At 41.5% G+C, this 25,051-nt stretch overlaps 1 protein-coding gene across 1 annotated transcript in view; it reads right to left on the bottom strand.

The window, feature by feature from the left end:
- GATB (glutamyl-tRNA amidotransferase subunit B) overlaps positions 1 to 24,767 on the bottom strand; it is a 63,294-nt gene extending 38,527 nt beyond the window's left edge. Inside the window, exons 1-3 of the mRNA XM_048510193.1 lie at positions 24,625 to 24,767; positions 22,857 to 23,007; positions 30 to 143 (exon numbers count right to left, since the gene is read on the bottom strand). Coding sequence (XP_048366150.1) covers positions 30 to 143; positions 22,857 to 23,007; positions 24,625 to 24,767 — 408 coding nt within the window. The remainder of the gene's footprint in view (positions 1 to 29; positions 144 to 22,856; positions 23,008 to 24,624) is intronic.
- Positions 24,768 to 25,051: the final 284 nt, after the last annotated feature.

Genomic DNA, 25,051 nt, shown 5'->3' with positions numbered 1-25,051 from the left:
CAAAGGGACAAAGCTCCATACATACTCACAGGCAGATCTGCATAGAAATAGTGTTTCCTGTCAAACAAGGACTTCTTGTTTATGGTGCAGTTCAGAGCAAGGCCGGTTGTCACTGCTGCTTCGACGCATCTCCTGTTGAGAACCTAAAGAAACATGACACACAACTTCACTCAGAGACCCAGTATGAAACAAATACCTCGCCCACGCACAGCCTTTGAAACAGTGAGTATTCTATGCTGCCTGCCTTCAAGAAGAATCGTCTCTTGTGCGTAGGCAGGGGATATTCAGCTGCTAAAATTCTAACTTACATAAAAGTTTTGTATATAAAAAAAGGAAAAGTTCTTCCTATGCCATGGGGACTTGCCTAAGTGGGCGAGAAATTGTACAGAACTGCAGTTGCAGGAAGAGCCGTGCGTGTTAAGACAGTGAGTTCGTCATGGAAAACACACTCTAAATACATGACCCACCAAGTGTCACATTTGGCACCTTTGTAAGGGCTTATTATTTGTTGAGCAACCCTGGGGGATTCTTTGATTTACACTCTTCCACAATCTTCTTCTGCATAAAACAAGCTAAACCCTTCCATATTCATAGCAAAGTGGTTTGTGGTTTGGATGGAGGGAAGGAAACTGCTATCAGTCTTTTGGATGAAGTGGCAAACTAGGTCCTGTGCAATATCAGTATTTAATTTCTAGGTCATGTGATGGCAGGAAGAAGGAACACACAAAACCAAGGATCCCACCAGGTCATTCATTTCATGAAAAGTTATTACTTCATAGCAATTTTCTGCACAGGTCTGTAAGCAATATTTTGTTCTGGTAATTTTACATTATAATATTATTAAACATTTGCAGCAATGTGAATGCTCCAGTTCATTATCTCAGTAGTCATCAACAACCCTGACAAGCAGGTCAGTATCTTTCCTATATTGGATTAGAGGGATTTTCAATATAATGAAACACCAGCTGAAGAAAAAACAACACAGAAGATTTGTATTCCAACTAATATAATAGGAAGATGCGTAAGGGCTGTTCAACAGTGGAATAGGCTGCCTGGGAGGGGGGTGGAGTTTCCTCCTTTCGAGGTTTTAAACTAAGGCTGGATGGCCATCTGTCAGGATGCTTTACTGTGTATTCCTGCATGGCAGGGACTTGGACTTAATGGCCCTACAGTTGGTCTCCTCCAACTCAATGATTCTAGAATAAAAGTGTTTTAGGAGGAATAATACACATAAATGACAAGTATTGTCTGGTTTCATTGAAACTTATTAGCACCAGGAAAGGGACAAGTGAAAAGTAATCCATGGCATCTGGCCAATGCTGCTGCTGTTTTATTAAACAACAGTTACCGGTCTCTTTGAAATTATGATTCTACCATCTCCCAAATTGTTCTTTCCTACCTCACCTAAGGCAGTCCACACCCAGTTATGTCACAACCAGCCAGCCACTCACTGTTGGATATCACTCATAATCTATGACCTGTGGTCATCAATTAGCCTTTTACTGGGACTTTTTGGGCCAAAGGCTGTCAGAAATAGCTGGGAATCATAGAGTCCCACCTTATTGATTTAGTGAGACTGCGGGAATTCTGTGCTATGGAAATCCCAGTGGCAGTTGTGGGGAAGCTGAAGTCCCTCGCCCCCAATTGGCAGAGGTTTGAACTGAGGAGCCAAGTGTCTGATTTCCCATTTCTCAAGGGGAAGGAAGGAAGGTGAAGCAGAGCACTGTTGATAGAACAGGGATTACTTATTGTTTTTAACTGTACCACTGTAATCGTACTTAGGTTATGACCTACTTATGACCTACATAAATGATAGCCAGCATGGTATAGTGGTTAAGGTGCTGGACTAGAACCGGGGAAACTCAGGTTCAAATCTCCACTCACGCTATGGAAGCTCGCTGGGTGACCTTGGGCCAGTCGCACGCTTTCAGCCCTGACCCTGGATAGTATTTGGATGCCAGAGGCGTGAAGCAGAGGTAGGCACTGGCAAACCAGCTTTTAAAGTATCTTGCCTTGAAAATCCTACAGGGTCACCAATCCATAAGTCAGCTGTAATTTGATAGAAAAATAAATATCCCACATTGTTGAAGCTAAAGAACAAAATCCTGTTTTGCGAGTTCAGCATGGTGAATGGTCTTGGGAAGAAGGATTAAGAGGGTTTCTCCAGCAGTTCATTATTTAGCAGGTCCTAATTGGAGAGAGCTGGATACTTTGATTATCTAAGCAGGAGGATGGAAGTTCAAGGTGCCCCTTCCCAGTCAAAAGCAAACCTTGATAAAACCCCTACCATAAAACCCCTATCAATCTCAGATTTAGGGGGAAAGGCAAAGAGGAGTTGGAGGGTGCCCACTGGGCCCTTCTCCCTCAGCTCATAACAACCCTTCAGAGATAGTGCCCTACATCAGGATGTACCCAGTTATAACATGCTATCATGTTACTAATATAAGCAAAAACACTGTTGTATATATCCTCTTGTATCAAGAACTTTACACAGCTGTTTCAGAAAACACTTATTTCATCATGACAAAACACAGTCCTGCAAAAAGATGGGCTCTCTCTCAACTCTCAATAAATAAGTGAAATCTACTGTCACAACCTAGTCTCTGTTCTTGCTCTTTCTTGGTAGCAGATGTCAATTTATTGATGCAGCAGTTTTATTTTACAGAACCCTTAGGATTTAGAGTGGAGAAAATTCAAACTGACTGTTTGAAATTTCTGGGAATCGTTGTGCCAAGGATGCTTTAAATTATTAAGATTTGGGAATTTTACACCAAAATTTGTTCAGGGTAATTTAACTGTTAGTTTAGCTAGAATGTAATTGGCTCAACTGACAAGCTCCATGCCTAACTCCAAAGGGCTGGTGTTCTAAGTAATTTAGAATTGGAAGAAAATTATTTTCGTAACACACTGAAGGATGAGATGCCCAGGTTAGTGCAAAAGAAGAGAAAAGAAAAAGAAATTATTGTGATTTTCTGAGATATCTCTTTTCCCACTCCAAACATCTATTTCTTTTCCTCAAGCCTTCTGCAAAGAGCGCAGTACCAGCATTTCCCAGGATACCATTAACATTTGACCAGCCTGAGATGCCTATGTGCATTCTAATTCCATGCACAGCCTAGCGCCAGTAAGAAAAAGACAGAAGAACCTAGTAAACACAGATTGCTTGTTTGTCTAGTAATGGGGAACATACCTCAATTCTTAACAAAAAATATATTAGCTAAGTCACTATATAAATCTGGTGTCCTGCTCCAAAATTATGTACCAATTTTTCCCACTGCTCTAAAATCTCATGTATTTGACTTTATATTTCTTTAATCCGCAAAGTAATCAGAGGTCTGACTCTAATAAAGTAGAGGGATATAAGTAAATATTTCAGCTACCTAACTAGGATGCTTTTAAATGCTTAGTGTATCTACAAGTGTGGCTTGTTGGGTGTTGTTTATTATAATACTGAGAAAACTATTGGGGCTTAAACAAGTGCAAAACATCCTGATAGAAATGCTGATCAGCAGCAAAATGGACCCAATTAGTCCTGACTTGTAGACCAGAATGAGAGATTATAGATAATGTTGAAGCATTAATTTGGTTTTTTTGTCTCAAAATAATAGTTTCTTATATAGCAAGTGGTTCCACTTTCAGCAATTAGCTTTATCTTCTAGACATAAAACTCCTTCCCCCAACAATTACTACTGCCTCAGGATGCTCATTTCTTCTCAGATTTTACTTTTATTTTAACCATTCAGATGTCCCAAACCCTTAATAAAATTTCACTTTTTGTTGGCAGTGTGTGCTTTACTTCATCACAATCCAAGTTGAGTAAGCTAATAAGCAAAGTAGGGAAGTAAAAGTCCAAATCAAACACTGGCAAATTGTACCCCAGACCACAATCCTGAGCACTAGAAACAAAACCCTACTGAAATAAATAGGACTTACTCCTGAGTAAATGTTATTAGGCTCAGTCTGTAAATCTATATATATATATATAAAGCTACCAGTACTTTTGTTGATGATAGTATAACCCAGTAACTGCTGGGCCAATTTCTCTGAAAATTCCCAGCCACTATAGTCAGCCAGGCGAGAGTGTTTTTAGATGTTCACATACCTAAAATTTCACACCTGGCCCAGGTAAAACGCCTTTTTCCTGGCGCTCCATGGTGAAGGACATGCAGCTGCCTGTGTGTAACTGTCACCCTTAGAATGTTCGTGCTGCTTAGAATGTTCGCTCAGATGGCCAGATATGAGCAGTGAAAACAGTACATAGGCAGTAACTCGAGTGGAAGTGAAACACACACACACACACATACACACGAGGGAGAGGGAAGGGAGGGAGAGGGAGGGGTGGCATGCAAGTGAAGAGAGGGAGGGAGAGGAAAGGGACAGAGGGGGAGGCATGCAAGGGAAGACAGAGGGGAGAGAGTGAGGGGTGGCATGCAAGGGAGGGGAGGCAGGGGGCCCAGCATCTTGATATGACCCACCCACCCTAGCAGAGGAAAAGGGAAGGGAGGGAGGGGGAGAGGTGGCATGCAAGGGAAGAGAAGTGAGGGAGGAAAGAGAATGAGGGGCGACATGCAAGGGACGGGAGGGAGGGGCCAGGCACCCTAGATTCCCTCAATACTGCGGTTACAGTTAAGAAAACCAGGCACGCATTACTCAGGAGTAAGCTTGGTACAGCAACCGTGACATACTTTGAATGGCTGCATCGCGCCACTCAGAGGGTTTCCTCAGGAGCGACACCATTGCCACCAACCAAACTTACTCCCAGGTAAAGGATCATGACCAGCCAGCCTAGATGTGTGGGAGGGGTGCCTTTCCATCCCCCCCCCCAAGAATGCGAGCACACACATCAATGACATCGCACAGTATCAGGCTGCGTGTTTGCATGAGCACGTACTGCTGGCCTCTGCAATTGATTTGCTGCTACTGTTCCTTTTCCATTTCACCACAGTAAGCCACAGCAACGCCTGGCCGGGCCCTGCTAGTACTTTATAAAGTAGTTAAATATCATAACTTTACAGAGAGTCATCTTCATTTCAAGACTGCCCTCACTATCTGATAGCTGGAATACTGCTCCATGGTGTGGAACTGGAACAGCATTTTACTTCCTTCTGTTTTCTGAAGGAACAGAAGGCTAAAAACATTATGAAAACCATGGGAGGTGACTCAAGCAAATGCCCCTTCCAGTGAGCATTGATAGTACTGGAGAATGTGACTTGGAAACCTCATTGGGAGGCCTTCTGAGCTACATTTCTAGTCAGCCATGCTGGTTCCAAGAAAAATCCAACACTAAAAGCAATGCAGTACCATTTATTCAGACCAACCAAAATGTCGAGACAGTTTGTTGGCTTTTGAATTCTCTAGAACTCTTTAGGCTGAAAAAAGAGTGAAGAGGAAAAAATATGTTGTTTCAAGTCATGATCCTGAGGTCTTTTGTCTGTTCCGTTTGGTGCTGGATGTAGTTTGTTTCACATACACTTATCTTGGAACATTGATTGCTAGCGATATTAAGCACATTATCCTAATTTTTAAGCTGATAGAAGATATATCGTCGAAGGCTTTCACGGTTGGAATCACTGAGGTGCTGTGTGGTTTCCGGGCTGTATGGCCATGTTCTAGCAGCATTCTCTCCTGGCGTTTTGCCTGCATCTGTGGCTGGCATCTTCAGAGGATCTGAAGATGCCAGCCACAGATGCAAGCGAAACATCAGAAGAGAATGCTGCTAGAACATGGCCATACAGCCCGGAAACCAAACAGCACCTCAGATGATATATCCTTCGATTTGGACAGATGGATAGTCTTAAGCCTTTCTGTATGGGATAAAGTAAATGCACTCAAAATGAACATAATTCCTTAGATTATATAAGTTTTATGTGCAATTCCTTTTCATAATCCTTGTAGATATATTATAAAATTAATATACTATTTATAAATTTACATGGGGTTCCTTAGTACCTAATACTTCTTTAAAGAGGATGCAATTCCCCCTTAAAGGAGGAAGATTTAATTTTCCTGATCTTAAAATCATCAGGGGCATTTGTTTGTTTGTACTAATTATTGAGATTGCTCCTCATAGTTGGGACTATTGGGGGGGACTTCTTGTCTGGGTGACTCTCTTTCAACATAATGCATTGCAGTCTATTCACGCTGCCCTTCCTGCAATTTCTGTGTTAGATAAATATGGTGTATAATGTGACAACATTATCAATTTGACCCATTTTCAAATACTAAATTAACACTATGGGCCAATCCAGATGTAAAAATAGTTGGGGGGGGGATCTTTATGAACGGCTTCACTGTTTCAGAAATTCCCTTTTGGCAATTCACTGGATCAATGTAGAAAATGAAACTTATACTATTTGTTTATAAGCATTTTATGTTGGTCAATAAATATATGTAAAGTTTCAGAAATGAATGGAATTAGGAATTGGGTTGCCTTACTTTGCCAACTGGAATATAGCCCTAAATTGTATTCCTGCTGGTTTTATGGATCTTAAGCTATGACTTATCCAGCAACAACAACAACAGTTTAGGATACAGTAGATACCACAGTGCCTTTTAAGTAAAGGACCAATGGCAGCCCAATCCACAGTCCAAAGTGGCCGGGGACAGCACCACGACTGCACCATCCCGCCAGCTCCTGAAAGCTTTCCGGTGGCACAGGGAGGCAAGGAAACCCAAAAATCTCCAACCGCCAGAAAGCCCTCCCTGGGGCTAAATGGTTTGGCCACCTGAAAGAGTGGTGTAACTCCAAGTCCCGAACCACAGTATACCTGGCTGCAAAGTCCAGGCGGAACCCCCCTCCTACCCCTGCGCTGGTGTCCAATCAGAAGCAATACATCTAATACGCAACATGGCCTTACATGTGGATTCTTCAATCAGTAGCAGGGAATGTTTTCTACAAACATGGTAGCTCTCTCAGATTTGCAGAAAAACCTATAAGTTTTCAAAGAGAGATTTTCAAATGCAGTTTCATTCTCTGAAAAAGAGAGGAACAGTTAACAACAGCAAGAAGGGGAAAAGGAGGAATCTGAGCCCGTGTGCCCTGACACAGCTGGAGCGTCAGCTCAAACTCCATCACCAACCACCATCTCTCTTCCGTAGGAAGTGAGAAGATGGGAAGAACAGGAACTGTGGTTGTCCCCTGCCACTAAGGTAGCAATGTGCTGGCTGGGCAAGAGGAGAAGGCCATGCAACACACACACTTTTTCCTGCAACGAACACACACACACTTCTTCCTGCAACGCACACACACTGATGCTCCCTGCAGAATGATCAGGAAGACGACAGATGGGTAGGGGAAGCTGCAGAGGGACAGGAAGGGGAAAAGAGTGATTGAACTGGCAGACCAGCAGACAGGCAGAGAAGGGGAGTGGGTGGACAAGCAAGATTGCTCCTTTTCTCAAGTTGCCTGAGGGAAGAGAGGTAGAAGCCTGAGACAAAGTGGACAAATGAGAGAAGGAGGGAAGAGATCACTGCCCCCTTCAAGTCTCCTGGTTTGTGTCTCCCTAATACCAAATAGAACATACTGATCCCTTAAAAGGCTGAGATCAGAGGAAACATGTAAATTCTTTATAGTAATAATACTGGAGATTAATTTTATTTGATTGACTATGTGGAGTAAAGTGAAGTCAAATATAGTAACATTAACTATTGAACACAGCTTTTCCCAAGTCATACACCTTGATTTGTAGAATCCCTCTTTCTAACAGCTAAGAATTTTCAAGGATTTGGGGGGGGGGGGGGGGGGTTAAAATTTTTGGTGGTAGGAATCTTTTACATAAATAAATTTGGAAGGAGTTGCCTAGCAACCAATAGCATGGCAGTTTAGAGTAAGCACTCTCTCCTGTCATAAGAACATAAGAACAAGCCAGCTGGATCAGACCAGAGTCCATCTAGTCCAGCTCTCTGCTACTCGCAGTGGCCCACCAGGTGCCTTTGGGAGCTCACCTGCAGGAGGTGAAAGCAATGGCCTTCTGCGGCTGTTGCTCCCAATCACCTGGTCTGTTAAGGCATTTGCAATCTCAGATCAAAGAGGATCAAGATTGGTAGCCATAAATCAACTTCTCCTCCACAAATCTGTCCAAGCCCCTTTTAAAGCTATCCAGGTTAGTGACCATCACCACCTCCTGTGGCAGCATATTCCAAACACCAATCACACGTTGCGTGAAGAAGTGTTTCCTTTTATTAGTCCTAAATCTTCCCCGCAGCATTTTCAATGAATGCCCCCTGGTTCTAGTATTGTGAGAAAGAGAGAAAAATGTCTCTCTGTCAACATTTTCTACCCCATGCATAATTTTATAGACTTCAATCATATCCCCCCTCAGCCATCTCCTCTCCAAACTAAAGAGTCCCATTCAATTGATCATTCAATTCCCCAGAAGACTGAGGGAAGAGGACCCTAAATGAAGTAACAGAAAAAAATCTCTAACAGAATGAGTTTTCAGAACCTCGGTTAAAACTCACTTGACTTGCCTGAGGAGAGTTCAAGTGTTGCAGAGTGCAGCCATAAGACAAGCTCAACCAAGCTGGTGTGGTCTCCGCCTGATATGAATCAGGAAACTGCAGCACTCCCAATGCCAAGGAGAGATACTGAAGAGATAACACCTCTAATTAAAGGCTACAAAGAAGATTAACTGAATTCCTCAGCCTGAAGAAAAAACAACTAACTCTGTAAATAAACCCGGGGGAAGTGAAAAGTATTGCCAATGATGTATTTAACGTCAGTGTCTTTATCAGAGAACAGATAGTGAGCTGACAGCAACAGAGAAGGAACACTGAACAAAATTGAAGAATTCAGAAAACAGGAGTCACAGGAATAGTAAAACCCAGAACAAAATTATTTATTTTCATTTTATTTATATTGCAATTTACAGGCTGCCCTTTTTTGTAAACAGGCTCAGGTGTGGCTTACAACAATAGATTTACAATCAAAGCAAGCCAGGTTCATAATATACTATGGTGCGTCAGAATCAATAACTAAAGGGAATGAATTAAAGCGAAGGAAGAAGAGGGACGGGAAAGGGAGGCCAGATGTACTAGACACTGTTGCAGCCTTTAACCACAGGCCTGGAGGAACAGCTCTGTTACAGGCTCAGGGGAACTGTGATAGATCCCGTAGGGCTTGGTTCTTGTTCAACTGAGTATTCCACCAGGCTGGAGCTAGAGCTGAAAATGCTCTGGCCATGGTTGAGGACAGCTGGATATTTTTTGGGTCAGGGACCACCAACAAGCTAATTATTCAAAGATCAAAGTGCTCTCTGGAGGGTGTATTTCAAGAAGCAGTTCTGCAGATAGGAAGGTCCCAGACTACTTAGGAGCAGCAGTGGCGTAGGAGGTTAAGAGCTCATGTATCTAATCTGGAGGAACCGGGTTTGATTCCCAGCTCTGCCGCCTGAGCTGTGGAGCCTTATCTGGGGAATTCAGATTAGCCTGTGCACTCCCACACATGCCAGCTGGGTGACCTTGGGCTAGTCACAGTTCTTCTGAGCTCTCTCAGCCCCACCCACCTCACAGGGTGTTTGTTGTGAGGGGAAGGGCAAGGAGATTATAAACCCCTTTGAGTCTCCAGCAAGAGAGAAAGGGGGGGGTATAAATCCAAACTCTTCTTCTTCTTCTTCTTAGGGCTTTGAAGGTTAGTACCAAAACTTTGAATCTGAGTTCGTACTCCTCTGGAAGCCAGTCAGCTGATGGAGCACCAGGTGGACGTGTGTTCGCCACTGTGTCCCTGTAAGCACCCATCCAGTAGCATTTTGAACCAGGTGGAGTTTCCAGATCAGCCTCAAAGGCAGCCCTGCATAGAACAATTACAGTAGTTCTGGAGGTGACTGTTGCATGGATCACTGAAACTAGGTCAGAGTGCAACAAGCAGGGAGCCAGTAACCTGGCCTGGTGAAGGTGGTAAAATGCCAACTTGGCCACATTTGCAACCTGTGCCTCCACAGATAAGGAGGCATCAAGGATCACACTCAAACTCTGGATGGTCTGAATGTTAACTACACCCCATCAAGAGCTAAAAGATGACCACTTCCGCCCGTCTCCCCAGCCACAGGACCTCCGTCTTCAATTGATTTAATTTCAGCTGGGTCTGGCCCCTTAAGCACATGCAAAATAATGCGTTTTCAAACCACTTTCACAACTGTTTGCAAGTGGATTTTGGTATTCCGCACAGCTTCAAAGAGCACTGAAAGCAGTTTGAAAGTGCATTATTCTGCATGTGCGGAATGAGCCTCTGTTTCAAATACTTCAACATGGATTCCAGACAACTAGCCCAAGTTTCCAGGGTGGCATCCAACTGGCTACCCATCAGCAGACACAACTGGGTGACAGTCCAGCCCAAAACTCTGGACCAGCTGGACAAGGGGGTGAATATAGATGTTCAAAAACATTGGGGAGAGGATATTTCTACAACACACTAAAATATGTTATCTGCCTCTACTTATAACTGTTTCTACTCTGATTATTCTGCAGCCAGCCATTGTGGATCAGGAAACTGCAGTCTCATTTTTATTAAGAGTTATTATTGTCAGTAACATTAGACACTGCATTGACAATGAAGAGTAGTCCAAAGGGAATCACCTAAGCCTCCTACAAAGCAGAAGTCACACTTTTTACAGTTGCCTATTCTTCCCAAAGGTCTAAAGCCTGGTCTTGAAAGAAAGCAATAGAGAAATCAATAAAGACTGAGCTCAAATTAACATCACTACTAATATAGTTGTTGGTGTCTTCTACAGACAATCACACAGATGCTTTCTTGCATGTTTTGATGGGAATTCCCTTTCTTCTATGAATTTTCAGTAGAGGAGGAATGACTAATTGTATCAGGCTTCTTCTATACCTAGCTTAAGTTGTGGATGGGCTTGGATGATTTTGGTATCAGGCAGGAGCTTAAATGACTACAGCAAGTATAGCAGCATACTCATGAAGAAGAAAAAGAAGAAGAAGAAGAAGAAGAAGAAGAAGAGGAAGAGGAGGAGGAGGAGCAGTTTGGATTTATATCCCACCCTTTCTCTCCTGTAGGAGACTCAAAGGGGCTTACAATCTCTTTGCCCTCACAACAAACACCCTGTGAGGTGGGTGAGGCTGAGAGAGTTCCGAAAAGCTGGACGAGCCCAAAGTCACCAAGCTGGAGTGTGTGGGGCTCATTCCGCACATGCAGAATAATGCACTTTCAAACTGCTTTCAGTGCTCTTTGAAGCTGTGCGGAATAGTAAAATCCAATTGCAAACAGTTGTGAAAGTGGTTTGAAAACGCATTATTTTGCGCGTGCAGAAGGGGCCTCAGAGTGCACAGGCTAATCTGAATTCCCCAGATAAGCCTCCACAGCTCAAGTGGCACAGCGGGTAATCAAACCTGGTTCAGATTAGAATGCACCTGCTCTTAACCACTATGCCACTGCTGCTCTCCTGCAAGAGTATCTTACAGGATGTTTATGAAATCCTGTGAGATGGCAGTGAAGAGTGCTTTTTATGCAACCTTCGTTGTATCTCCTAGTTCTCACACAGCATACTTATTTAGGGTAATTAGGTCCCTTACACCCAGGCATTATGCTCAACAGGCAACAACACAGAATTAGATACTATGGCTTCACTACTGCTGCTTGTTTGCTGTCTTCCTGCTACAGTTTGGAGGATTGTCAGAATTAAGCTCAAATTAGTGAGAGATTTAAATCCTCCCCATCTCTCCATATCTAGGGAGTCTGATGTAAATCAAGAAAAAAAAACATTTTGCTGCTTTTCAGTAATCCGATTTCCAGATCTTGCCATATTTTCTGAAGACTTTCTCATTCCTATTACAAATCTCAAAGTGAACAAATGAAACAAGATGACAAAATACTAAAATATCAATCATAAAAATTACAAATGACCCAACTACAGAGTAAAAATAAAGGCGCAGAAGAAGACAAATCCAATTAACATTCAACCCAGGTTTAAAGCACACTAGAATAAATGTCTTGCAATCATCTCCTATACAAGGTTGCTGAAGTCCAAGACTGAATTAAAGAGGTTAAGATTGGAATAATTCTGCATAGGATTGAACTGCTGATGAACGGCACAAAAGGATACATTCATACAAGTGGAGGTGGTTCAGATAACCCAGAAATTCAGATAACCCAGAATTTCAACTATTTAGGAGTTCAACAATTAAAACTAGCAGTTAGAATTGAACCTTAAAATAAACTGGAAGCCAGAGAAGTTCAGAGACTTCACCCTTATTAGAGTTGCAGCTTTTTGTACCAGCTACACTTTCTAAACACTTTCAGCAGTAATCCATTTCAGTATCCTAATTTAGATGTGATGAAGGCCAGTGTCACAACCAGGCCTTTCACTCGTTATACCTAATCGCCCTGAAACAGGTCTTGCAGGCTGGAGGGTCGTGAACCACCTTGCTAACCACACACTCCCTGTCTTTTAAAGGGTACTTTTTGGTGTGTGGGGCAAAATGGACTTTTCTTATTCTTTTTTTCTTCTCCTTAACCATTAAAAAGAAAATAGAGCTGATACTGAACAGAACAATTTCCCCTAAGTTTCTATAGAGTCTTCCATGGGTTACATAGATTATGAGTATACTGAATCAAGGGTAATAATAGGTTGGCCAACCTCCAGATGAGGCCCAGAACTATACCAGAATTATAACAGATCTCCAGACAACAACCATCTGGAAAAAAATGACCTGAAGAAAATGACTGCTTTGGGGGGTAGACTACAGGGCTTTATATCCTGATGAGCTTACTCCGCATTGCAAACCCATCCCTCCTCAGGTTCCACCTCCACAACCTCCAGTAATTTTCCAACCCAGAGTCTGCAACCCTAGGCAACAAACATAGTTACATTTATTCTATTGTAGGCATGATACTTAATTCAATGGCACTCAAGTATGACAGATGATACCAAAGTTGCTAGGAGACCTATGTTTGGTTGTCACAAAGAAAGCAAGTCTTCTAAGAGGCTCAAATTTGGAAACAACCAGAAAAGCATTAACACTTTTTTTTAAAGAGACAGTAACCCAAATCCTGCCTATCTAAACAACACTCAACAGAACTTACTGGACTCCCTGCCTATTTCAGAATAACATCCTGTCCTTTCTCCCTACAGAACCAAACACCTCTTTTTTCTTCAGCTAATTGTTGGACGAATTGCCTCAGGTGGTGGTGGTGATTTTTCTCCAACATTCCATACAGTGTTTTAAATGTGACTGGTCAAAACTGAACGGGAAAGAAAGGTGTATAAACTTCTGTCCAGCATAACAAGACCTGTGTTCTGCAGGAAAAATCACAGTTGGTACACCAGTCAATGCCATGCAAGAGCACTCCTGGCCACAGTTACCACCTGAACATACAACAGCTAGTTCCAGAAACTGCAAATCTGACATGGCATTATCCCATCCAAAACATACTGCATATCTCTTGTCAACTACATCACTGATAAAAAATACATTAAGCTTCTCTTTGTTAAATCCCAACTCATTGTTGTTTGTCGGTACTGGGTTTGTAAGAGCTGGGTGAATACTGAAGAAAAAGCCTTTTCAGTTGTGGCGATGGTACCAAACGTGTTGATTTTCAGCTGCGAGAATGTTATTCTTCAAGACTTTTGAGTAATTCCTCCACAAGCTTTTAATACATTTTCACTGATCGTGGTCTTTATGATGGGTCCTCAGACAAAGATTTACACAAGCCTCCCTTTACACTAGACACTTATAGACCATGTAGGCATTACTATTCCCAGAGGCAATTTGTCCAGCTGCCCCTTCTCCAGCAGTCTAGACCCCTGGGAATTTATGCCCTTAGTCTGCCTAGTCCAACAGGATTTACAGCCTTAATACAATTCCCTGCAGAATTTGAGAACTCCCTGATCTAATCTTTTTGTTTTTATTTTAGGGTTGCCCTGCTATTTGTATTTGATCTCTTTTTTGCTGTCTGTAGTCACCATTGTTTGGTTTTAGCGTCACATCATTTTAAAATTGTTGTAAGATGGTCTGCCCTGACCTAGATAGCCCCAGGCTGCCCTGAACTTATCAGTTTTCAGAAGCTAATCAGGATTATGACACAGAGGCAGGCAAACCACCTCTGAATGTCTCATGCCTTGAAAGCCTCATGAGGGGTCACCATAAGTCAGCTGTGACTTGATCGCACAAAAAAAATTGCTCTGGAAATGTTTGTAGTAATGAAACAGGGTCAGAATGTTTTCAGTGCTAGAAAACAGATTTCAAAACTAAAGAAGATCCCAGTTAATTAAACAACAATTGTTCAATATCGTGGAGCAAACATTTATAAAGAAAAGCGTTCAGTTCAAAGATTTTCAGATAAATACATAACTGTTAAAAACCATTTACATTAACCACCAAAGAAAGAAAGCAAAATATGTTTCTAGAAGGACAATGTAAGGACAATTTAAGAAAACATTACTGCCTCAGGGAAGAGGGACTGATTATTATTTGTGTTGCTTCATGTAGCCAGGACAAGTTTGAGAATCCTCTTATTTATCACACATGTCAGCAGCAATAAGAGAAACAACATAAGACATTTGAATCTGATAATATAATTTGCTGCTAAAATGAAAGAGGGCCTAATCCTGGACTGAATGACTTGGATTCTGATATCTATGGAATGACAGAACTTAACTACAGAACTCTGACACCTAAATCTAATATAGATGTCTAGTAGCTATTACAAGTTAATTGATTCACTAATCCACCACAACTGTGTTGTTAGTAAACAGCTCTTGCGTAATAAAGCCTTCAAGTATTGGCATTTGTGGAAAAGAGAAATTCAATAAAGGCAGTTCTGCATTACCAGCAGAAACTGGAAAAGACACGCTCTTAGTGCTCACCTTCAATTGGGCTACATTGCCTTACTTCAATGAAAATGTAGAATCGCTTTTAAGATAAATAAAACCATCAGATCCAGCCCACGCTAACTCAAATGAGTGCCATCTATAATCATATAAGGGGATTATAAAATTTAACAAGGTACTCTGCTTTTTATTCTATCAATGCAAAATTCAGATCACAGAAATAGTTAAGATACTGAAATACATCCTTCATCGATACAAAAATCCTTTAATGTTAAATGGACTACTTGTTCCTTTTTCCTGGTTTAACATGGTTAGTTATCATTCCCCAGCTAACAGATTAATCTTCTAAATTAATTAACTATTGATATGGAACTTTGGGTTCAAAATAATTAAGCTGTACATTTCCTTTGTTTGACATTTCCCCCCTCAGCTATAACTACTGTTGGCATGCAGCAGGGACTTGCCAAGGTCTCATTCTTCACTTCATTTGTTATCCACTTTAGTTTAGATGAATTTTTATTATCGATTTTCTACAATTAAAATAGATTGAAACTGGTTAAATGCAATGCAGTCATTTCCTAAAGGACATGCTAACTATTTAACTCAAGCACATCAAATTTAAAGAGGCCGGAATGTCAACATTTCTACTCAGAAATTTGATGGGAGGTGGTACAACCATAAAGAAGAAGAAGAGTTTGGATTTATATCCCCCCTTTTTCTCCTGTAGGAGACTCACAGGGGCTTACAATCTCCTTGCCCTTCCCTCCTCACAACAAACACCCTGTGAGGAATGTGGGGCTGAGAGAGCTCCGAAAAGCTGTGACTAGCCCAAGGTCACCCAGCTGGCGTGTGTGGGAGTGCACAGGCTAATCTGAATTCCCCAGATAAGCCTCCACAGCTCAGGCGGCAGAGCGGGGAATCAAACCCGGTTCCTCCAGATTAGAATGCACCTGCTCTTAACCAACTACGCCGCTACTGCCTGGATAAGAGTCAGTTCGGAACTGCAGGCAGAGTAGAGGTAGGCGAACAATGATAGAAAAAGAGTTTAATTTTTTAAAATTCCTGCCATCCAATATCAGTGTGTTGTCCTTAAATCTTGTTTTTTTCCCCAGCTTTCTTTATTTGTAATACCACTAAAAGCAATCACTAATCCTCCTTCCCAGGCCCTTTCTAAGCCACATTCCACTGCCAAAATTCTCTCATATATTCCTTATCTTTGTACACTGATTGCAAATGGCAAATTCAAATTCTGCTCTGTTTTCAGTTCTATCATTCAAAGTCATTTCAAAGGCCAGTGGCTTCCAATCTCTGAGGTCAGTTCAGTAATTTGACAAGAGTGACAAGAATAGGGACACCCTAAAATGGTAAACCATAAAGTAAAGGAGTACCCACTAATGGATATTAGTGCACCTATGTTGGATTTTGCTTTTTTAACAGCAATGTTTGAAAAAGCTAGAAACTGGTTTAGAATTTAAAATTGTGCATTAGTACTAAACTTTAAAATTGTATTTATATTTTAAGCTAATGAGATTTTAAATGGGCTGATGGACATGCATTTGAAGGAATTGCTCGTAACACGAAATAATGTCACACAATAAATAAACGTGGCAAGGATAAATCCCCCTTCCTGTACCAGTATATTAAAAAAAATTAAAACCTGAATTATACCTCAATAGCATTGTTTACTATTTCCAGAGATGAATAAGAAAGTAGGAAGGATAGCATAGTGGTTGCGAGTGTCAAACTAGGAGCTAGGGGACCCAGGTTCAGATCTCCACTCTGCCATGGAATCTTGCTGGGGGACTTTGGGACAGTCACTTTCTCAGCCTAACTTGCCTCACACAATTTTTGTGAGGATAAAATGGAGGAGGGGAGAGCTATGGGTCCCCAATGGGAAAAAAGGTAGGATAGAAATGAAATGAGAAAGGAGAAATAAATTATGAGGTAGTATAAAATGATTTGCAAAGAAGTTACTTGTTAACAATTCATGGGAAAATATTGTAGACTTCATCAGTTGAAGAATATTCCACCAGGTCAGGACCAGAGCAGAAAAAGGTCTGGCCATGGTTGAGGACAGCCAGATGCTTCTGGATTCTGAGTTTTTAAAATGAAGGAATGTGGGAATTTCTAGCAGGAGGTAAACCCTATGTTTACTACCATGGTTCGGCTTTGAACATGTTACGGTCTTTTTTAATAACACTAAAGCAAATTTGAGTTTAGCTCTCTGAGTACAGGAGGGTCAACTGGCTGAGAAAAGGAACAGAATTGGATGGGGGGTTATTACAGAACATAAAAACTTGAGTATTTGGAGAATCAGTGCAGTCATGAATTGATAAGCCTTGTGAAGCATAAATCTCTTTCATAACTTTTTATCACTTCTTGCCCACTAAGAGCATTCTCTCAACAGAATTAAAAACCCAATTCCTCCATTCCTTTGCTTCTGCTACTTAGTTGATATTCAAAGCTTAAATCAGCAAGAAAACTTTCATACTCTCTTTTTAGGAAACATGCCTGGATGAGCCTTATAGCATTTCACCCAGGCCTTGACTAAGTTAGCCTCCTCCCTCTAGTTAACACAAGTACATCAAATTAAAAGCAGCTTGCGTTCTCCTTCTTGTCTCCCATCTTGTGCAGGTCAGAAATTCAAGACTTCCAGGTTCACTGGACTCCTCAAAACGTAAAGAAAAGCGGGATAAAAATCCAAATTCTTCATCTTCTTTACAGATTGGCCTGAGCACAGCATTGTAAAACAAACACACTGGCTTGCTCATGCCGCCCTAATCCTTCTAATTTTTCACAATCTAGCTGATTCCTAGCACAGCACAGTGAATGCTACCTATCTTGCCACCTTTTGTATTGACTTCCTAAGAAACATGGAGGTTCAAGCAGTATTTCCACAACTGTAAGATTACCCATGATGACAAAGTTTGCATAAATCTTTGCATAAATATTAATAGCCTTGACTCTAACAGAATGAGATTTATACAAGCTCATATTCTTTAACTTCTGAAGGACCTCTTTCATCTGTTATCTTTAAAAGCAGAGAAAATTTTAGCCCTAAAGTAACAGAAGTTAAATCACATTTTAAAAATACACAATTAATGTAAAACTCTTAAGATGTTCCCACATGCTAAAATGCCTTCTTAAAAATCAGAAAATGCAACAGCTCTCAGCTAATAAAGTAAAGGTAATATTGAGAATAGATAACAGAATCCCATATCTGCAGCTGACCAGAATTCTACATCACCTTCTGACACTCAAGTACTAATATTTATGTTCACTTTCAACTTTTATCTCCCAAAAATTGCAAAGGAAAAACATTTTTCCTTCCTTATGCAGATAAAAGTCTCTGCTGGAGGTGAACAAGAGCAGATGACATTAGGTTAGTCATCAAGTGGACTACTAATCAGGGGCTCTTATCTCAAAAGAAGCCTGTTTCAGCTTAGACTCAAGCTTTCTCACAGGGGACCATTAAAAAACCACTGTAAAAGCAACTATTATTTTCTCCTTTAAATGTACACAACACCACAAGAATATGGCAAAGTATTTAAGGAGCAATGCCTTTGGTGACAAACGTTTTAGAACGTCTTAATCAGGACAAACTTGAAAGACACAAAGCAAAAAAGCAAGCTTTTGAGTGCACTGGAACCATTCTTCAGGCTAGAAGTTGAGCCAAAAGGGGGAGCCAAGAGAAAATAATGACCCTGGCCATGTTGAAAAGCTCCAGTACACAATCTGTGATGGTCTTAAGATGGGATAGGGAAAATGCAAAGCAGATTTCCATGGGCAGACTGCGCTGTATGCCAAAAAAAGGCACTTTGGGTTGCAGCAAGGCACTTTGAGGTAAAGGAGCTCCATCTGATCTCCTTTTAAAAATACAAAGCCAGTAGTTATTTGCAATTGCCTCTGTGGCTACTGATTTTTACATTCTGCTGAATTCAAAAGCTTGCTCAGTATGCTGTGACTTTTTATTTAGTATTCTGCTACTGATAGGATTTTTTTAAAAAAATCCTGATCAGGCCACTACCCTGCTGCCTGCGCATTTCAACAACTCATGGGCTCTCATTTCCTCTTGCATTTGCATAAGCTTTTTGGGGAAAAAAGAATACCTCCAAAGTGCTCAGTCTCCAAAATATTTTTATAGGATGGTCTGCCAGATTGGTTTGTTCTAAATCCAACCCAGCTGTGCTCAAAGCTCATTTATTTAAGAACTAGTTACATTGCATCCTGCCTAACCCCCAAGGAATTCCCACAGGATCCTCAAGGGAGAGGCTGGGTTGACACATAGCGATCAAGCCAGCCAAAAGGGAGGACTGCAGTACAACATTTCCTGGGCCTGGGATGCTCCGGAGACCCTGAAAATCCAAGCACTCCACTTGCCTTGTTTTTCTCTCAGGCTCTCACCAGGCATGATGCCTGTAGGGTTTCAGCAAAAGCTAACATCTCTCTGAGAATCAATAATTGCTCACTTCACTTGAAAATACCGAGTGTCTCCAGGAACAAGAGAGCACTTGCTGTGTTCTTCCAGTTAAACAAACAGTTACAGTGAACAATTATGGATTCTTAGAGTAGCTTTCACCCCACTGCTTCTGCCCCATTAAACACTAGTGAGTTTCCCTTTCCTCTCTTGTGTGTTTGCTCGTCTTTTAAATGGACAGTGGGCATATGGAACCTTTTCCAAGACAGCTCAAAGCTCAAATTTGCTCAAAAATACACAGCATGCACTCACCATCATTTTACAACTTACACAACAATTGTGTTGGTTGCAGCAAGACTGGTGTTTCATACACTAAACTTATCAAGCATAAAGGCAGGAACCATCCCCAAATGTGTAGTGGTCCCAGCTTGGCATAGCCCAGCAGAGGTCTCCTGAATTCATTCAGTGTGCGTTTATTTATTTTTAATGCCCATGACACTTTGCCAGTTTACTAGGAGAAATGCAATTATTGACCAGCGTGGTGCAGTGGTTAAGAGTGGTGGATTCTTATCTGGAAAACCAAATTCAATTCCCCACTCCTACATGTGAAGCCTGCTGGGTGACCTTGGACTCGTCACAGTTCTCTTAGATCTCTCTCAGCCCCACCTACCTCACCAGGTGTCTGTTGTGGGGAGAGGAAGGGAAGGATTTTGTAAGCCACTCTGAGACTCCTTAGAGAAAAATCTATATATATATATAAAGCTAACCGTGTATGTGTTGATGACAGTATACCTCAGTAACTGCTGGGCCAATTCCTCTGAAAATTCCCAGCCACTATAGTCAGCCAGGCAAGAGTGTTTTTAGATGGTCACATACCTGAAATTTCACACCTGGCCCAGGTAAAACGCCTTTTTCCTGGCGCTCCCTGGTGAAGGACATGCAGCTGCCTGTGTGTAACTGTCACTTTTAGAATGTTCATGCTGCTTAGAATGTTCACTCAGACGGCCAGATATGAGCAGTGAAAACAGTACATAGGCAGTAACTCGAGTGGAAGTGAAACACATACTCACACATACACATGAGGGAGAGGGAAGGGAGGGAGGGGTGGCAAGCAAGGGAAGAGAGGGAGGGAGAGGAAAGGGACGGAGGGGGTGGCATGCAAGGGAAGAGAAGTGAGAGGGGAGACAGTGAGGGGTGGCATGCAAGGGAGGGGAGGCAGGGGGCCCAGCATCTGATATGACCCACCCTAGCAGAGGAAAAGGGAAGGGAAGGGGGGAAGGATGGCATGCAAGGGAAGAGAAGTGAGGGAGGGAAGAGAGTGAGGGGCAACATGCAAGGGACGGGAGGGAGGGGCCAGCCACCCTAGATTCCCTGAATACTGCGGTTACAGTTAAGAAAACCAGGCACGTATTACTCAGGAGTAAGCTCGGTACAGCAACTGTGACATACTTTGAATGGCTGCGTCACGCCCCACAGAGGGTTTCCTCAGAAGCGACACCCATTGCCACCAACCAAACTTACTCCCAGGTAAAGGATCATGACCAGCCAGCCTAGATGTGTGGGAGGGGTGCCTTTCCATTCCCCCCCCCCCCAAGGAATGCGGGCACACACATCAATGACATCGCCCAGTATCAGGCTGCGTGTTTGCATGAGCACGTACTGCTGGCCTCTGCAAGTGATTTGCTGCAACTGTTCCTTTTCCATTTCACCACAATAAGCCACAGCAACGCGTGGCTGGGCCCTGCTAGTACGGTATAAAAACCAATTCTTATTCTTCTTGGGTAAAGCAGCTAAGCATACATGCTTTGGGAATTTCAAGATGGGGTGATTGCAACAGGCTTTCTCTCTACCCATACATCAAAACCAGCTCTCTAGATACTGCACCAGTGCTCTGTTCTTCCCCTCTGTATCTGGCTACTTGGATAGATAGCAGTTGCTCTTCCTTCTCGAGGCATCAAGAACTGCATCCAGCAATTCTGTATGTGCCGCACAGACTTACTGCTTTACTTGTCAGAATACAAGATGCCTAAATAAACTGAGCAGCCAAATACAAACAATGAAATCACGAAAAGCCTTTGTGTAAACTCCCAAAGGTTTTTTTTTTATTTACACGGGTTTTTTGTCATCAAATCCCAGCAGACTTATGATCACCCCAAGGGAATCTGCAAGGAAGATTCTGGTCTCCCATTTAAATACAACCAAGGCCAACCTTGCTTAGCTTCCTAGATTTGACAATATTAGGCTAGCTTGGGCTACCCAGGGAAGAGTCGCATGCAATTATAAGCCATAGTTTGTCAATTTCCTCCTCTCCCCCCCTCCTATTTTAACAACTGGGGCTCTGCTGTTCCCTCTTAGGGGAGTTTTAATTATTGGATGCCATCTGTTGCTGTTGTTTGTTGTTGTTTGACATGTTTTACGATTGGACGCTGTATTTTAAAGTATATTATCACCATTGTATGATGTGTGCTTATTATTTTTGTTGTAAACTGCCCTGAGCCCTCTGGGGAAGGGCAGTGTATAAGTTTAAAAATAAATAAATAAATAAATACATACATACATACATACATACATACATACATACATACATACATACATACATACATACATACATACATACATAAATTTGGGAACAACTTTGTGAAGGGAAGGGGGATATTAGTCTCATATGCTATCTCTCCCCGACTCAGAACTATGATTTGTTTTCTTCCTTCAATCCCAAAATTAAATTGCAGTTTTGAAACCAGGGATGAGAAAAAACTGTAGTACATAACAAACAATAGTGCAAAAATAAAAAAGAGGAGGGGCAGTTTTATTAAAGGGAACAGGACGGTAATAAAACGGAATTGTTCAAGAGGATACTTTTTACAAAGGGACAAGGGCTGCAGTTTATGGCATGGCTTATTGAATACTTTTATTGTTTTTACTATACCATTTTCTAATTTCTGTAATCTGGTTTTTGCATTTTAACCCTGTTACAACACACAAACATGTTCATCTCAACACAATTAGAATTAATCCTGTAGTGTCAAAAAAACCCCCCAAACCCACCATCATAGGGGAAAAAACCAACAATACAAATCAAAAACAGTGACATCATAACCATTCAGGCTATGAAAGTCAGCATTGCTTAAGGCAGAAGAAAATGGGAGCCTGATTTGAATCTGATTGCCACTAAGTTGAGGGAATTGATCCTTTTCTCGTAGCAACAGAAGCAGAAGGATCTACTTCTGTTACTTCATTTGGATTTCTAGGTACAGATTAGGCTTCTACTTGAACAAAACTTTGTAAACCATCATACAGATTGGTATGTCTATGATTTTAAAAAATTCTACTGCCTGTCTGGGATCACCTTTCAGTGTTCTATACAAATCACTGTGTGCACTGAAATCAATGTGCATAGAGGAGAAGGCATGAACATGGTGACCAACCGTACACAATGACCGAATCAGGAGCACAGGGTCTACATGTGTAGGAACTATAAACATGTGAGGTTCATCTCTGTAACTTGGAGCATTCTAAAAAGTATCATAATGTGTGTAGGAGCTGTATGTGTTTCCCCCTCCCCCAGAGATAGAAGAAAATTTGTGAATGGGAAAAACTTTCCATTATGGTTTCTAATTCAAGACTATTATAAAGACAGAGTTGTAACTTACTGGTAAGGTTCCTGGTAGAGAAGCATCAAAGAATGATACTAGAGAATTAGGTGGTGCTGCAAACTGGACTTGTGAACCTGAGAAAAGCTTTGAGTTGGAGCATATCTGTGCATGAATTTCCAGGCCTACCACAGCTACCCAGGAAACATCACTAAAAAAAAAAGTGACAGTGTTTTCACTGATTGGGGAGAGATACACCTTGAAATTCCTAAACCAGCTTAAAAATGTACATGACAAAAACCTTTGTGTAATACAGTACAAATCCACCACTGATCTATAATGAATGCTGAGAGATATGGCATGCTTTCATGCAATACAGGTGAAATTCCACAAACAGCATATGTCAAAACAAGGTACGACGAAAGCTCACATCCTTGCATAAATTTAAATCGAATGTTTCAGAAGTTAAGTTTTGTCTAGAAAGTAAAGATCTATTGGACAGGTGCCCAATTTTGTACCCAACAGAGATTATTAAATAGAAGAAATCTCTAACAGGCAGGTTGCATATTCAATAATGCATATGCTGTCAGATGGTCACTTTCAAGCAGGGAGAGGTGGCTCTACAGAGCACCGTTAGAACAGCATTAGCATAATCATCAGAAGTCTGGCAATAAAGAAATCGTCTTTTCAACTCAAGTGCTGGTGAACATGAACAAGCATCTCTCTATCTGCCAAAAACACCCATAACAGAAATATGGGCAAGAGAACAGAGTCACCTTTCTGCATAAATTGTTTGACAGATCCTGTAAATAATTACTTTGGCTTGCAGAAAGGAAGACAGCAATCTAATATTTTACTGGTAAAGTCAGGTTAGTCCATAGCAATGACACAAGTAGTTTGATCAAATTCTGACATACATGCAATACCCCAAATCTCTAAGCAAATAGATCAACTGTAGTGTTACTTTCAAAAACAAAGAAAAAAGTTCAAAACATACAAGTGGAGAGGGGGAAAACTAATTAAGACAGTGATGTATGTGGAACAGCATTATGGCTCAACCATGGAGATATTTGTTTAAACTAAACGGGAGTACACACATTTATTTGACATGGACAACTGCTTCTCCTGTTATTACTGATGTGTGAAAAAGTACATGTACTCTGTAACAGCATCATGATGTCTGCCTTCCACTATAAAGATATTTATTTATAAATGCTGTACTGATTTTACTGTAACAGTTTTTCACAGGAGCCTAAACTATTACTGAAAAGTCTATTGCAAACAGGTCATTTCCTACAATCATTATAAGATGAAGAAAACATATAGGTTAAATACACAAAAGTTGAACATTTCCCCTGTAACAGTTAATTTTTTTCTCTTTAAACTGCACAGGAAAAATGCTCCCTGTAAAGTGGCTATGAAGCCACACAGTTCTCTGATTCTCCAGTTAGTACATATAAATATCATCCATGAAGAAACAATAATAATTTGAGTCCCAATGTTATCTGTTCACCTTAATTCGAGTCCCAGTGTTACTTGTTCACCTATTCGAGTCCCAGTGTTACTTGTTCACCTTATTCTAACACTTATTTTCTTTCTAATTCTATATTAAACAACCCAATCAGATATTATGCCCCCTCGCCTCCACCTCTACTGCATACTAATAGACAATGAAAAGAAACCCTGAAGGGCCAATTGAAAGAACAAACAAAACGCGACCCTAAGCAGTGGAGAGGAAAGCAAAATGTGGAAGCAGAGGCAAACGTGAGCATCACACTTTCAAAAACGCAGTTGCAGCAGATCACCAAACCCAGTTATCCGATCGTACCGGTTCTGTTTTGCTGCAGTCTTGCTTGAGCTACACAGCGTATTAGTAAGCAACAGCCTTTTCCGGCAGCGCAGGTCAGCGACATTGTTAAAGTTCCGAGCCCACAACCAACTGCGGCTACAACCTGCTATGGGGGCCGCCATCTTTCTCGGAACTGGGGAATGATCAGGTGAGCCACCATTTCAGACGCGGCCTCCTGGGAAATGTAGTGTCAAAAGCGCATAGGCCAATAGACAGAGAGAAAGATTAATGTAGCAAGGAAACTACATTTCCCGTCATGCGCCACGACAAAAACAGCCTCTTTAAATTCATTGGTGGCAGGGAAAGTGGCGGTGGTGGTAGCAGTAGTAGTCGTTCGAACTTTTCTTGATGAGGGTCTACGTGGGACTACTAGCTGATAGTTCACGCCCCCTCTGGCGGCAACAGG

The sequence above is a fragment of the Sphaerodactylus townsendi genome, linkage group LG10 (assembly GCF_021028975.2).
Source record: "Sphaerodactylus townsendi isolate TG3544 linkage group LG10, MPM_Stown_v2.3, whole genome shotgun sequence".
Taxonomy (NCBI): domain Eukaryota; kingdom Metazoa; phylum Chordata; class Lepidosauria; order Squamata; family Sphaerodactylidae; genus Sphaerodactylus; species Sphaerodactylus townsendi.
This window is presented reverse-complemented; position numbering and strand designations above follow the sequence as displayed.